Source organism: Gopherus flavomarginatus, chromosome 7 (genome assembly GCF_025201925.1).
Source record: "Gopherus flavomarginatus isolate rGopFla2 chromosome 7, rGopFla2.mat.asm, whole genome shotgun sequence".
Classification (NCBI taxonomy): Eukaryota; Metazoa; Chordata; order Testudines; family Testudinidae; genus Gopherus; species Gopherus flavomarginatus.
The window spans coordinates 53634294-53646967 of NC_066623.1; the positions used below are offsets into that span (position 1 = coordinate 53634294).

General features: G+C 45.7%; 1 protein-coding gene across 1 annotated transcript in view; it reads left to right on the forward strand.

Moving 5' to 3' along the window:
* Positions 1-3181: 3181 nt before the first annotated feature.
* LMX1A (LIM homeobox transcription factor 1 alpha) overlaps positions 3182-12674 on the forward strand; it is a 145963-nt gene continuing 136470 nt past the window's right edge. The window contains exons 1-3 of the mRNA XM_050963316.1: positions 3182-3498; positions 3872-3977; positions 6141-6327. Of these exons, the coding sequence (XP_050819273.1) occupies positions 3902-3977; positions 6141-6327 (263 nt within the window). The 5' untranslated portion in view covers positions 3182-3498; positions 3872-3901. The remainder of the gene's footprint in view (positions 3499-3871; positions 3978-6140; positions 6328-12674) is intronic.

Below are 12674 nucleotides of genomic sequence, written 5' to 3' on the forward strand. Positions count from 1 at the left end.
CTGACCCTGCCACCAAATTGCCAGTCTTCTGAACAAGAGTGCGGCAGAATCCAGGGATTTTGCCACGGAGTTGAAGTCTGGCTTTCCACAGGGTATCTAGGGCCTTGGCTACAATTTTGTGTCTAAGAAAGACCAAGCATTAATGCAATGTTAAGGAAAATGGAGAAACCCTCCATTCAAAAGTCTGAAAATACAATGTTGAGGTTGCAAGATTAAAATGAATTCTGCTCTTTCATTTCATAGATTTTTAAGGGCAGATGGGATCATCAGCTCATCTAGTCTGACCTTCCGCATAACACAGGCTATTAAATTGCACCTCTATGTTAAGCTGAACAATTTTAGTTAGACCAAAGCATTTCAGTCCTTAGGAAACTAAACTATGTGCCATAGGCAGAGAATAGGAGAGACCCAGGTGCCACTTGCAATGGCCAGTAATTAGTTAGGTGAGAGATGCCCAGATGATACAAATTGGTGAACCATCCCCCATTCTGCAGAGGAAGGTGAAACCCTTCCCCTCCAAGATTTCTGCTTATCTGGTCTAGCCGAAAAATTCTTTCTCCGGCAGTGGAGTTGTGTAGTGGGGGCTCTGAAAGCCATTGAAGCAAACTGTAAACCCTGTATGTGATGGAAACCACTTTAAGCCAGGGGTGCGGCAGCATCTCTTGTTCCACCATCCCTGTTCCTCACCCCACATCTGAGACTGTGGACGTATGAACAAGGCACATCAGGCAGGCAAATAAAAAGAATTTTTTGTACCACTCTTGTTCTTATGTGTTAAATTATTGTGAGAGGTAGCAGGGCTGGGGGAATAACCTGGGACTCTGGACGCCTAGGTTCTCATCTTGGCTCTGCCACTGGACTGCCGTGTGAACTTGGGCAAGTCATTTCACCTTGAGGTGCCTTAGATTCTCCTCAAACCCATCCTCAGTCTTGTTTGTTTAGCTTTTAAGATCTTCAGGGTTAGGGTAACCTGTCTGTTACTGGTACAGCTGGTCAGAAAATGGACTTTCTCTCCTATGACAAATTTGGAGATTTTGAAAAAAACAGTTGTCCCAAATTGGAGCAAAAAGTCAAAAATTCAAAAAGCATGGCAAAACCAAATAAAAAAATTGTTTGGGGTCAATCAAAATATGTTGTTTCTAGAAATGTGAAACATTTCATTGCTAGGGGGGTTTGTTTTTATTTGTATTACTTAAGATATATTTCTAATATACAATACAAGAGGAAAAGGCACTTTGCAATGAACCATCAAAATTTTGCAGTTTAAAAATGTCAAAATGGGATGTTCAACGTTTTGAAAATTGTTTTTTCCATTTTTAAAAACACAATTCTCACCCAAATTGATGCAATTTCATGAAACATCGCAACTAAGTTAAAATGTCATTTTCCAGGGGAAAACTGTTTCGAGGAACATTTGCTAATCCACTCTACTCTTGGTCTCGGACAATGGGACCCTGACATCTTTTGGAACGTCTAGGCACTACTGTAACACAACTAGTGGAAATATGCCTTGTCGTTGTACTATTATAAATGGTTGATAATCAAAATGTGATATAATTAAAACGCAAATAATGCACATTTAAGATGGCTCTGAGAAGTACTCAAAAGCCAAATGCTGGGGTTAAAGTTGCTTGTACAAATTTAAACACCATCTTAAGTGTATGTAAACAATAGTCTTTAACTGAGTGATCACAGATGACATCTCAAATGATATCTAATGTAACATATTATTAAGGAATGTAATGTAGATGCCATGGATAAACACGTTTAATATCTTATAATATATTCGTATCTTAATTTTTTCTGAGTTCATTGTTACAGGATATCTGGACTGACTTGGGCTTTTTTAAAAGGGTTTTTGTTTTGTTTGTTTTTCAAAGTATGACATTAAATAATGGTGTGAACCTTATGCATTCAAAATCCAGTGATTTCCCTCTTTGGATGAAGATACATTTATGCATGATCAAATAATAACCTTCCCAGTCCTTCGAATAGCAGAATGTTATAATTTATTAAAATGTATCTTTAATATGAAGAGTTGGTCCAATATTTCTTCCTCGAGCAGCCTAGACCCAAGTTCTTTAGCGAAATCCAAAATATTTTGAGTACTTTGCAATACAAAATGAAATGATCACATTGCAAAACGGTTTCTTTAATGTCCTATAGCAGCTGAAAACATTTATACTGATAATTTTCGAGGCAGAATGTATTTCCAATTAAGACGGTGTTCCTAACCTGTCAAGATGCAAGCTGATTTTACTGTTTCATTGTCTGACATAAAATTGTATGTTTTCCCAAGAACTAATTATTTTATTATATTAAATAATTACAGTATATTTTCAAGATATTAGACCTTACATGTTTTGGATACAGCTGCCCTTAAAATGAATGGGAGATTTACTTAGCTCCAGATCAGGCAAAAACTGAATTCAGACGTTAAAATTTGGCTCCGCTTTGCTGTCCTGAGTCTGAAATATGTTGCCTAAGTACTTTTTCCTGGGTGCTTTTCCTATCGATGATTATCAGGCACTGTTTGTACAGCTGAAGTAGGCATACAAAATGCTACACACGTCTAGTTAAGTTTTTTTTTTAAAGTAAGATACAAGGTATTAGTTGAAGAATAGCGCGATCTCCAAATTAAAGGGTGAAATTCCGGCCCCACTGAAGTTAATGGGAGTTTGCCATGGATTTCAAGGGAGCTCGGGTTTCCGCCAAAGATTGTATCCTAGTGCATGCACTGGGATGCTAAGATTGCACATTCGATCTTAACGTGAGCATTTCCCGGCTGTGAGTGGTTAGATGTACCACCCTAATATTGCATGGGTGTAGGGTTCCCCCCCCCACTATTAAATATGCATGCGGCGTGGGTGCTTTACACGCCTTTACTGCACCCTGTGTCCTCGCTCTTCATTTCGGAGCTGTGTTTGCAGAGACAGGGAGCAGCGCAGGCTGGTATGGAGAGAGAGAGGGTGCGGTGAGGCAGGAGAGTTGCAGATGGGGAGGAAACTTAGAGATGAGACTGGGAGGTACCAGAGTCAGGAACTGAAACCAGCGCCCGCAGCAGGGAAACAGCCGAGCCCCCAGCTCGCTTTCCCCCGGGTTAGCGCAGCGTAGGGCCAGAGGAGAACTGTTAGGGGAAGCCGCCTACCCGAGAGAGAAGCGGACATATGCCAGCAACTCCGGGCAACCGCCTCCCGCTCACCTGCAGCTCCCCACCCCGAGGAGCAAACGCAGCTGGCCCGGCCGCGTCCGCTTTGCAAAAGCGCAACCCCCGGGGAGAGCGGCCCGAATCGGTCTCGGGGCAGGAGGGCTCTGCCGGCCCCTGGGAGCGAGGAGGAGGTCAAAGCGCTGCCGAAGAGCAGCCGGGGGGCTGCAGCGGGGGCTGCCGGCCCAGGGGAGGAACCGGCCTTTGCTCCAGGGCTCCCCAGGCGCGTCTGTCCGCAGGAACCAGGGATTCCCCCTTTGCGGTCCCTTTGCAGCTGCCCCCCGGCCGGGCAGGTAAGCTAGCTCTGCGGGGGGCGGGGCTGGGCGCAAAGAGAGGGGCTTTGAGGGGCTCCCCAGCGATTTTCTAACTGCCCGGGGTCCCTCTCGAAGCGGTGGTAGATGAATCCGCGCCTCGCCTGCAAAGAGGGGATGGAGCTGAAGCGGGGTCCGCTGTGAGGGGGCCAGTTGGAAAGATGCAGCCCCGGATCCCCGGAGGTGGAGGCCAGGGGAGCTCTTGCAACGAGCCAACCGACCCAGGACAAAATCTGATTCAGTAGTGACCCCCCCCACACCCCGCCCTTCCCCTCTCCCCCCAGCCTTGTCCAGTTCGGCCCCAGCCCGGCTCTGGGGTGAGTCTAAGCGCCGCGTGTCCATTGCTGTTTTGCAGCCGGTCTAACTCCCCTCCAGCTCCCTCACCATGTTAGACGGGTTGAAAATGGAAGAGAATTTGCAGAACGCGCTGGAGACCTCGGCCCCGTTCTCCTCCTTGCTGGGTAAGTTGCAAGAAACTTCCCATGCTGATCTCGCCCCAGGGTTGAGGGGGTCGGGGGAGGGGGACCCCTCATCCCACCCGTTGGACAGAGAAAAGAAAAGGCTGCTGCATCTTCTGAGGGCGTGAGGCGCTGCGCAGCTCCTCTCTCCTTGCTGCCCCGGTGAGAGACCAGGGGTTCGGCTCGGTTTCGAGCGCTCTCTGGGGCAATGGTTGATTTCAAGCCCCTGGTGAAATCTGACGCCCCTCCAGCGCCGCTGATCCAGCTTCCCCCTGAAATCACTGTCCAGCCTAAAGCTGCGGTTAAATAGGGCCTTTTCTTCCCTGCCCTTCCCGCACTCCACTACCGAATGCATGTGTGAACGTGCCGCTCACGTTTTCAGAGCGAGAAGGCAAGAAATCGGATTTAGCCAAAGCCTCAGCGAAAGTTTGCACGATTTCACTCCGGTGAGCACGCGCCCTGGCTCCAGTGACCAAGAATAAACAGCCCAGTTAGGTGTATACATTACCCCCCTCCCCACCCCAGCTTAGAACTAATTTCCCACCTGTACGAAAGTTACAAATAAAATCAAGTGTAGAAGAACCAGGGATCGAAATCCGCAGCCTCTGTGCGTGGAATAGGCGGGGGATTCTGCATTTTTCTTCACCCGGGATTGTCTTTTTGTTTTTGTTAAACAGGCCTTGAAATATCAAAATCAAAACTATTTGAAAATTGCCTTCGAGAATTTCGGGCTAGGATTCAGGAAAACGGGCGATTTTTCATTGAATCGTTTGTTTTTTAATTGTCTTCCCCGCTCTTAAAAGAAATGAAAAATATCCACCTAATTTACGATTTTAGGGTTATAAAATGAATGGATTTTAAAAAAAAAACCGAACCGCTTAGATGTCTCCCTCTTTGTTGCTTTGATTAGTAATAATAATACACATAATCATTACAGTGTTGGAAATCACAGATTGGTGCAGATAGCATTGTGGATTTATACCGATGGAATGTGTACAAATTTACCGTCTCAGATACCATTCCTGTTATTCTATAGCGCGTTTCTTTATATTAGCTGCACTCATTTTTGTTTCTAACTATAGATCTATAACACAAATATAGTGTGTATGTATATATAAAACATACATATATACTCACATATATACTGTGCACATATACGATAATATATACACTACACATTTGTGGAATCTAAATCTATCTAGATTCATTTAAGAGGAAAATACCCATATTTTGAAGACTTTGTTTAATCCTTATAAGAAATACCTAATTCCAGAATAGATGACTCAAAACTAAATTCGTGTGCAAGTACCACAGTTCAACTGTTTGATAAAAATCTTAAAATTCAGACGAGTGAAATTTCTTCTTCTAATTAGCTGAAGTGTTTTCTTTTTCGTCTTCATTTCACTCCTCTATTAGCATGAGGCACAAAATTTCCCCTTTGATAATATCTGCTCCTGGTTTTTGTTGATCTATAAATTCTCTCCGTATCTCGTGAGTCAAACGGGTTCCCTTAGGAGTATTTCGACCCCAAACATTTCATTCCTTTAATGCCACTTTTCAAAAAATGTGTCATGAGGGGCGGCGCTTTCGTGAGCATAAACACGAACTTAAATAAGGAAGGTGAATTCTTTGAAAAATTAACCGCTTCCTATCGAGATGTTTATCTCCATAGTGGATTTCCTGCCGATCATCTTTTGCTATCTTTGGGAGGGCAAATATTTTTGTTATTTTCCTACAAATTCGTTTAGGAAAAAAACCCGACAAAATATTCTTGAGACTCGAGTCTGACTCAGTTGCGGAGGGGACGCAGCAGACAGCAGGCAGTGTATTTTCTCGCGTGTGTGTCCCTGCGGAGTGTATATTTCTAAGGCGCTTGTGTGCAAATCCCACGGGTTTGTGTCAGGGCGGCCTGGGAATTCTTGCTCCGGTGAAATAAGTTCACTGGATCATTTCTCTGCCCAGAAAACATCCCCTGCCATTGGAACGATCGTCTTGATTTGCCCCGGCCCCCAGCTCTTCCGAGAAAGAGGCACAACAAGCCCAAGGAGCCTCTGGAAGTGGCTTGTGGTTCATTGGAGACCTGGGGGCGCTGGGGAAGGGAGGCTTGGGGAAGGGGCCTCTGTGCTGCCCATGGTGCCACCCCTCCCCGTGTTTCTTTGGTCGCAGGCAGAGGCGTGAGCCCCAGGTCGGTGTGCGAGGGCTGCCAGAGGGTGATCTCGGACCGGTTTCTGCTGCGGCTCAATGACAGCCTGTGGCACGAGCAGTGCGTGCAGTGCGCCTCTTGCAAGGAGCCTCTGGAGACCACCTGCTTCTACCGCGACAAGAAGCTCTACTGCAAGCTCGACTATGAGAAGTAAGTTGAGCGCGATCGCCTCCGCCCCGAGCGGCAGGATGGACAGACAGACCAGCCAGCCAGCCCCAGTCCTGTCAGAGCGCGACCTCTGCCCGGAGAAAGGCCTGTGCTGGGGGCTGCAGGTCCGGATCTGCTCCGCGGGGAGAAGCGATCTGAGAACGGAGTTGCGGGGCCGGTGCGTGGCGACCAGGTGCATCGCTTTGCTTTGCAATGCCCGCGGCTGGAGCGCAGCCCGGCCAAACGCGCACTCCCGCAGGCACGCGGCTGCCGACCCAGGCTCTGCCCCGCGCCCGAGACGGGTCCAGCAGCTGGCCAGGGCTGTGCGGGGCTTTTTCCCTCCGTCGCTTCTCACTCGGAAGCGCCCCTAGTGTCTGGCTGCAGCTCTGGGCTCGGGGCACTCCGGGGGCGCAGCCGGACCCCCAGCGGGGGTTGTGTGGCGCTCATCACCTTGCTAAGGCTAGAGGCCTGGGCAACAACTACACGTGTTGCAAGGGCTGAAGTGTCCGAAGGGCCCTGTGCACCCGGGAGCCCGTGGAAAGCCAGAAGGATTCGGGTTCCTGAAAGGCCTAAAGTGGCCCCTAGAGCGGATGGGTTCTTCCCGTGCACAGGGGCTGTATTTGCAGCACAGAACTCTGCACACCCAGTATGTCCAAGCCGCACATCTGCTGGGTTAGTCCAGGGAGGAAGCACACACCACTTCCCCAAGCCCCTCTACCTAGCTTTAAAAATAGGGAGTCCTGGTTTCTTTCAGGTGAGCTCAAATGCACACAAAGTATTTATCTAAGCAGCCTACCAGCCCCCCATCACTGCAGTGTCTGAGCACCTCCCAGTCTTCCGTGTGTTCACCCTTACATCCCATTGCACAGATGGGGGAACTGAGGCACTCAGAGATTAATGGCAAAATGCTGGTCCTATTGGGCTCAATGGCAAAACTCCCGTTCACTTCGGTGGGGGGTAGGATTTCATTTTAGGTGACTTAGCCAAGCTGCCAGGGGGAACTGAACCCATATCTGCAGAGTCCCAGCCTTGGGACTAGCCCGCAGGGCTGGAAAGGTGGAGAGAGAGAGGGCACCTTCTTGTTAAGACAGGGAGCAGGGCCTTGCTCCTGAAGTCTTCACCCAGGCAAGACTTCTCTTGACTTCAGCAGGAGTTTGACTTGGGTGAGAACCACAGGATGTGGCCGTTAGTAGGTACTGGGGTGGAATGGGAGTCCCTCTTGTTCTATTTCCCATTCAAATCCTTCTGCCGCGCTAAAGGCAGGGCTGTGGGGCTGTTTGGAGAGCAAGGAGCTTTCTCCCCCAGCATAAGAGACGGACCCAGGAGTTGCCTTGGAACTGCTACTTTCCCACAGACACAGCACCCCATGGGACCGCCCTCTCTTCCAGACTGCATCGCACCAGGGACCTCTTGATGCCAGTTTGGCAGAGGGGATGCATGGGGGTTTACAGGAATTCCCTAAATCGGGCTTATACATAATAATTCACCAAAGGGCAGCAAGTAAGTTCTCTACTGAGAACCAGTAGCTCACTGGTACCGTAATCATTGTGTGATGTATCTGCAGATAATAGTTAAGAAGTTTCATATCTACTCTGGAAATTATTCTCTTAAAAGCATTGACATTGAAGGCAGGTCAGCAGGGGTGACATTTCCCTCTCTCTCTCATTCTCTGGGTTGGGCTCCCTGTGACTGCTAGGAAGGGCTTGTGATTCCCTGCACAGCTCCTCCAGGCCTGCTGCTGCCTTTTACTATGGGTGCTACCTACATGGCAGAGCTGGACACTCAGGATGGCCTGCTTCCAAGCTTGTTTAAAGCCAATGGAAAGAATCCTACTGCTTTAAAGGGGTTTTGGATCAGGCCCTTGGCAAACCAGGAAAAGTGGGCCAGATCCTGCTGCCGTTGAAGTCAGTAGCAGTTTTGCAGGTTTCTCAGCGTTTAATGCTGGGGCTCATTTTCCCAGGTTCTGCAGCTTGTTTAGTTTGTGTCTTTGCAGGCCTGTGCTGGTGGGAGGCTGGCTGTTCATCCCATCTTAAGTCAGACAGTCCTCTTTTTTTCCTATGGTTTTGTCCCCTGTGCCTTATCCCAGATGGCAACACCAAAGAGCACACCACTCCGCTCCAGGAGGTGTGATCGCTGCAGCTCTTCAAAATCTTGTCATCTGGGTGGCAGGGCAGGGTCACATTGGTGAGGGTGGGCCCACGCCCTTCCCAGAAGTACCATAATGTCCAGTATGCTGGAGATACATCAGTGGCCACCCAAGTTTGTGGGTCAGTGGGTTTGTTTAACATGGTACTTCCCAGGAGTTAAAAGTTCAGACTTTTATGCATGAGAGTACTACACGTATTGACAAGCCCCATGATATTCATTCAGGACCACTGGAAATGTATCTGATTTATTAGAAAACTGAGTATACTGGCAAAGTTCTTCTCTCACCATGTTAATAAGGAGAGTGTATTCTAGGGCAAATCTTATATTTTGCTAAAGCGGCTTCTGTATCTTCCCTTTAAGGCCTGTGTAGAGGACATGAGTTTAATTACTGCAGCTACAAGTAAAGTTTGAAGCAGAATTTGTGAGAGTGGAAGCTTGGCGTTGTTTTCAAACGCTCAGGAAACAAGGAAAGAACTCTCTCTGAAGCTGAAATGAAAGGAAGAGGTTCAGCTAAAAAAATTAAAAAAGATTGTGGGTTTTTCGGTCTCCTGACTTGGTATGTGTGTGTCATGTTAATCCATTGGTAAAAATATAGCTGCAAGTTTTAGTACTTTGTGGGATTAAAAGCAATGTAATGTGTCCTCTTAAAAAAAAAATCAAAACAAGCCTTCAGAACATACTTCCTTGCTATTATGGTAGTGAACGGAAAATATAATGAAATGTCACAATATAAACACCTGCCTAAGTTGCTGTATGCTTGGCTTTTGAGGTTGTGCCTTATATATATCTGTTTTCATGGCTTCTGAACGTTTAGCTAGATAAGGGGCCCAATCCTGCTGCCTTTACTCATATGGATCTACCTTATTGAAATAAGACGTCACAGTGTAGTCACTGAGCCAGATTTGTAACTGGGGCACATTGCAATAGTTCTGTTGAAATGCACCGAGCAATGCTGATTTCCACCAAGTGGAGGGGATCTGGCTGACTGGGACTCTTTGCATGAGTAAGAACTACTTGGGAAAATGGTTCCAACCCAGAGATAGATAGATAGATACTCAGAAATGTATACAAATGAAAAGCCAATTTCTTGTGAATATACCCACTTGACCTAATTATTAGATGGTTTTATTTTATTACTAGCCTTTTACTAGAAATAAAAAAACCCAACCCTATGACAGTATAATTATCAATTAAATTAGTTGTTACCTAAGTATTAAGGACTCAGTCCTGCACCATTGAAGTCAGTGGGAGTTTTGCCATTGAATTCTGTGGGAACAGGATCAGACCTTTAAGGAGGTGAAAAATACAGAAGTTAAGGGAATACAGCAAAATGGAGACAGTATGAGTTACAATGGGTATGCAGATTGTTTTCATACAAGATAACCAGATCACTTTAATTAGTGTAACAGCATAGAGAAGAGGGGGGGAAACCCCCAAAGATCTCTATACTCTTTCAGTTTCTTTTAGCTGTATTGAGATTCCCACACTTGTATGTTTTTAATAACTATTTTCCAAACATACTTATCCTCCTCTCATTCTGCTTATAGTTTGGTTTTTTCATGTGCCTGATTTAGTGACAATGCCACACAGAGATGCACACAAACAGACCCACAGTCTTGATATGTATTGTATTGGCATTATTAGCACTAAATTAACATGGAGAGAACAGTTAATATTGGAAACATCTAATTATTCTAAACTGATCTATGATTCTGTAATGGTTAGTGTTATTGTAGGTGATTTATAAGTTAGTTCTGTTGGCTCAATTTCCAAAGGTAAGCCCCTAAATATTACATCCAAAATCTCACCCAGGGGTACTTAAATAAGAGTTTAGGAATGCAAAATAGTTGTTTATTGGCCTAGACCTTCTTCCATACAAATCAATGGCAAAGCTCTCATTGACTTCAGTGCCAGCAGGATTGGGCCCCATGGTGAAATCTTGGTCGGTTGAAGTCAGTGGGAGGTTTGCCATTTAACTCAGTGGGAGCAGGATTTCACCTATGTGTCTAGATGCTGATTTAAAACAAAATTATGCAGATGAGGGATTTGGACAAACTTTATGGTGGCTTTAAAAAACATTTTACCTAAGATAAATAGTTACTATTCCCCAGTATCTGGAGCATTTCTTTCTGCTTACAATGGGATTAAGATTTCATTCATAAAGCGTTTAGAAATGATTATTAGATGTTCTAGTATGTATTTATGGATGGGTATAAGCACATCAGTAGAAAGCATTATGGCTGGTTCAAATAAGAGCAGGTTGGGGATTTTTCAACAAAATATTTTTCACCGAAAAACACCAATTTGTGAAGCAGCCTTGGGTTCAGTGAAGCTTCCAACTTGAAAAATGTTTGGTTTAAAATAAAGTTTCCATTGCTTTGAGTCGAGGTGACTTTTCCAGATTATGACTTTTCGGCCCAGTTGAAGATGGGGAAATTTTTTCGAAATGTCCCAGATTTGCACAGGGCAAGAAAACCTTTCCTTCCCAGCCTGAGTTATGAGCAACTGATTTATTGGCTGTATAATAATTGATTAACCATTTCTTAAAACATCTATTAATCATTTATTACCCCTTTATAAAGCTTTCATGAAAGGCACCTTAACATAAAGAGTGAAGGGGAATCCATTAACAATTGCAAATACTGAAGTTGCCTAAATCCAAATGCTCACACAAGTATTAATCCTGCCATTCAGTACACAGCACTAAGCCCTGGGTATCTTGAAAGCAGAATCAGGGGGAATAATGAATGATTGGCATTTAATACAGTAGTGCCTACCGATCAACCAAGATAGGGACCCCATTGTGGTAGGGCTGTAAAAACAATGCACTAGACAGTTCCTGCCCTGAAAGGGCAGACTGACACAGGCTAGGGGGAAAGAGAACAAGCAGAGGGATGATGGGAAACATTATGTTAGTTCTACGATTTTTATTTGTGGTAGTGTTTAGTTAGGAAGAGTTGAGCTGGGAATGCTCGTCTTCCCCAAACTCTCCATGGCAGGGAATTGCGAAGCCATTAGAAGGCTGTGACTACAGCCCTGAGGCAGTGTGGGGAGGAGGGGGAAGTCTCCCTGGCTCACTTCAAAGCCTTCTGCATTAAGCAGGGCTGATGCAGATACCATTTCCTTGGTGCAGAGAGGCTCCTGTGAAGCCACTTTGCCTGTAATATCCACTGCACTGCCCCTAGGCAGGGCCCCAAGTATTGCTCGCCTCATGGTGCAACCAAACAAACCAGTATTTTTTAGTTATTCTTACCCCCTCGTCATTTGGCATAGCATCCTCTTACAAATGCCCCAAATCTCTCAGGAATTTGCAGAATTTATTTTAGTGCCAAAGGAAGATATTTATAGTGGGTGGGTGTGTATGTGACCTGAGTCACCTCTTTTTCTGTCCATGAACAGACCCCAATTTCCTCCAGTTGACCAGGTCATTAGAACTTATTTGTCCACTGATTTCTCCGAATAATGCCAGGTCTGCAGATGATTTGCAAGCCATTCATTGCAAGCATGTGACATTTGAAACTGATGTCCTTTGGAGTGGACACAGAGGTCAGCTGGCATTGTTTCTATTCCCTGAGTGGATGAGGGTGTATCTTGGAATCAGGTCTGCACAGTGCATACTTGTGATTTCGGAGTCAAAATTCACTTTCTGGGTGAAATTTGCCTATGTGCATAGAGCTAGGCCCAGCAAATTAAGGTTCCATTTATAAACAGCAACTCTGAAGCCTTATTTTGTGAACGAACAAGTCTTAAATGGTGCATGGTACTTGTTCTGGCAATCAGGACAGTCCTGATACTTGGGGCTTTTTCTTCTATAGGTTCCTATAACCTCCCACCCTCTGTCCCGATTTCTCACACTTGCTATCTGGTCACCCTATGTGGAATTGGCCCTGACTTGGAATCCAGGGCCTGCGTCTGTTGAAGTCCAGGGTGTTTTTGCTTTAATGGGAGCAGAATCTGGCCTCAAGTTTTCATTGTTACTTTCATGTGTTTGTGAATCAAGCCTAGACATTTCTGGGTGCAAGTGAAATTGATCATTACAGAGAGAGCTGGAGTCAGACATTTTAGAAGCAGTGTGGAATATTGATGTCAGTGTAACCGACTGCTGAGTGTGTACTACCTGTCTTCCTTGTACCCACACCACAGAAGACAGGAGTCTGTTATAGCCTCCACCCCAGGGGGTTGGCTCTTTAGCTCAACTGTAG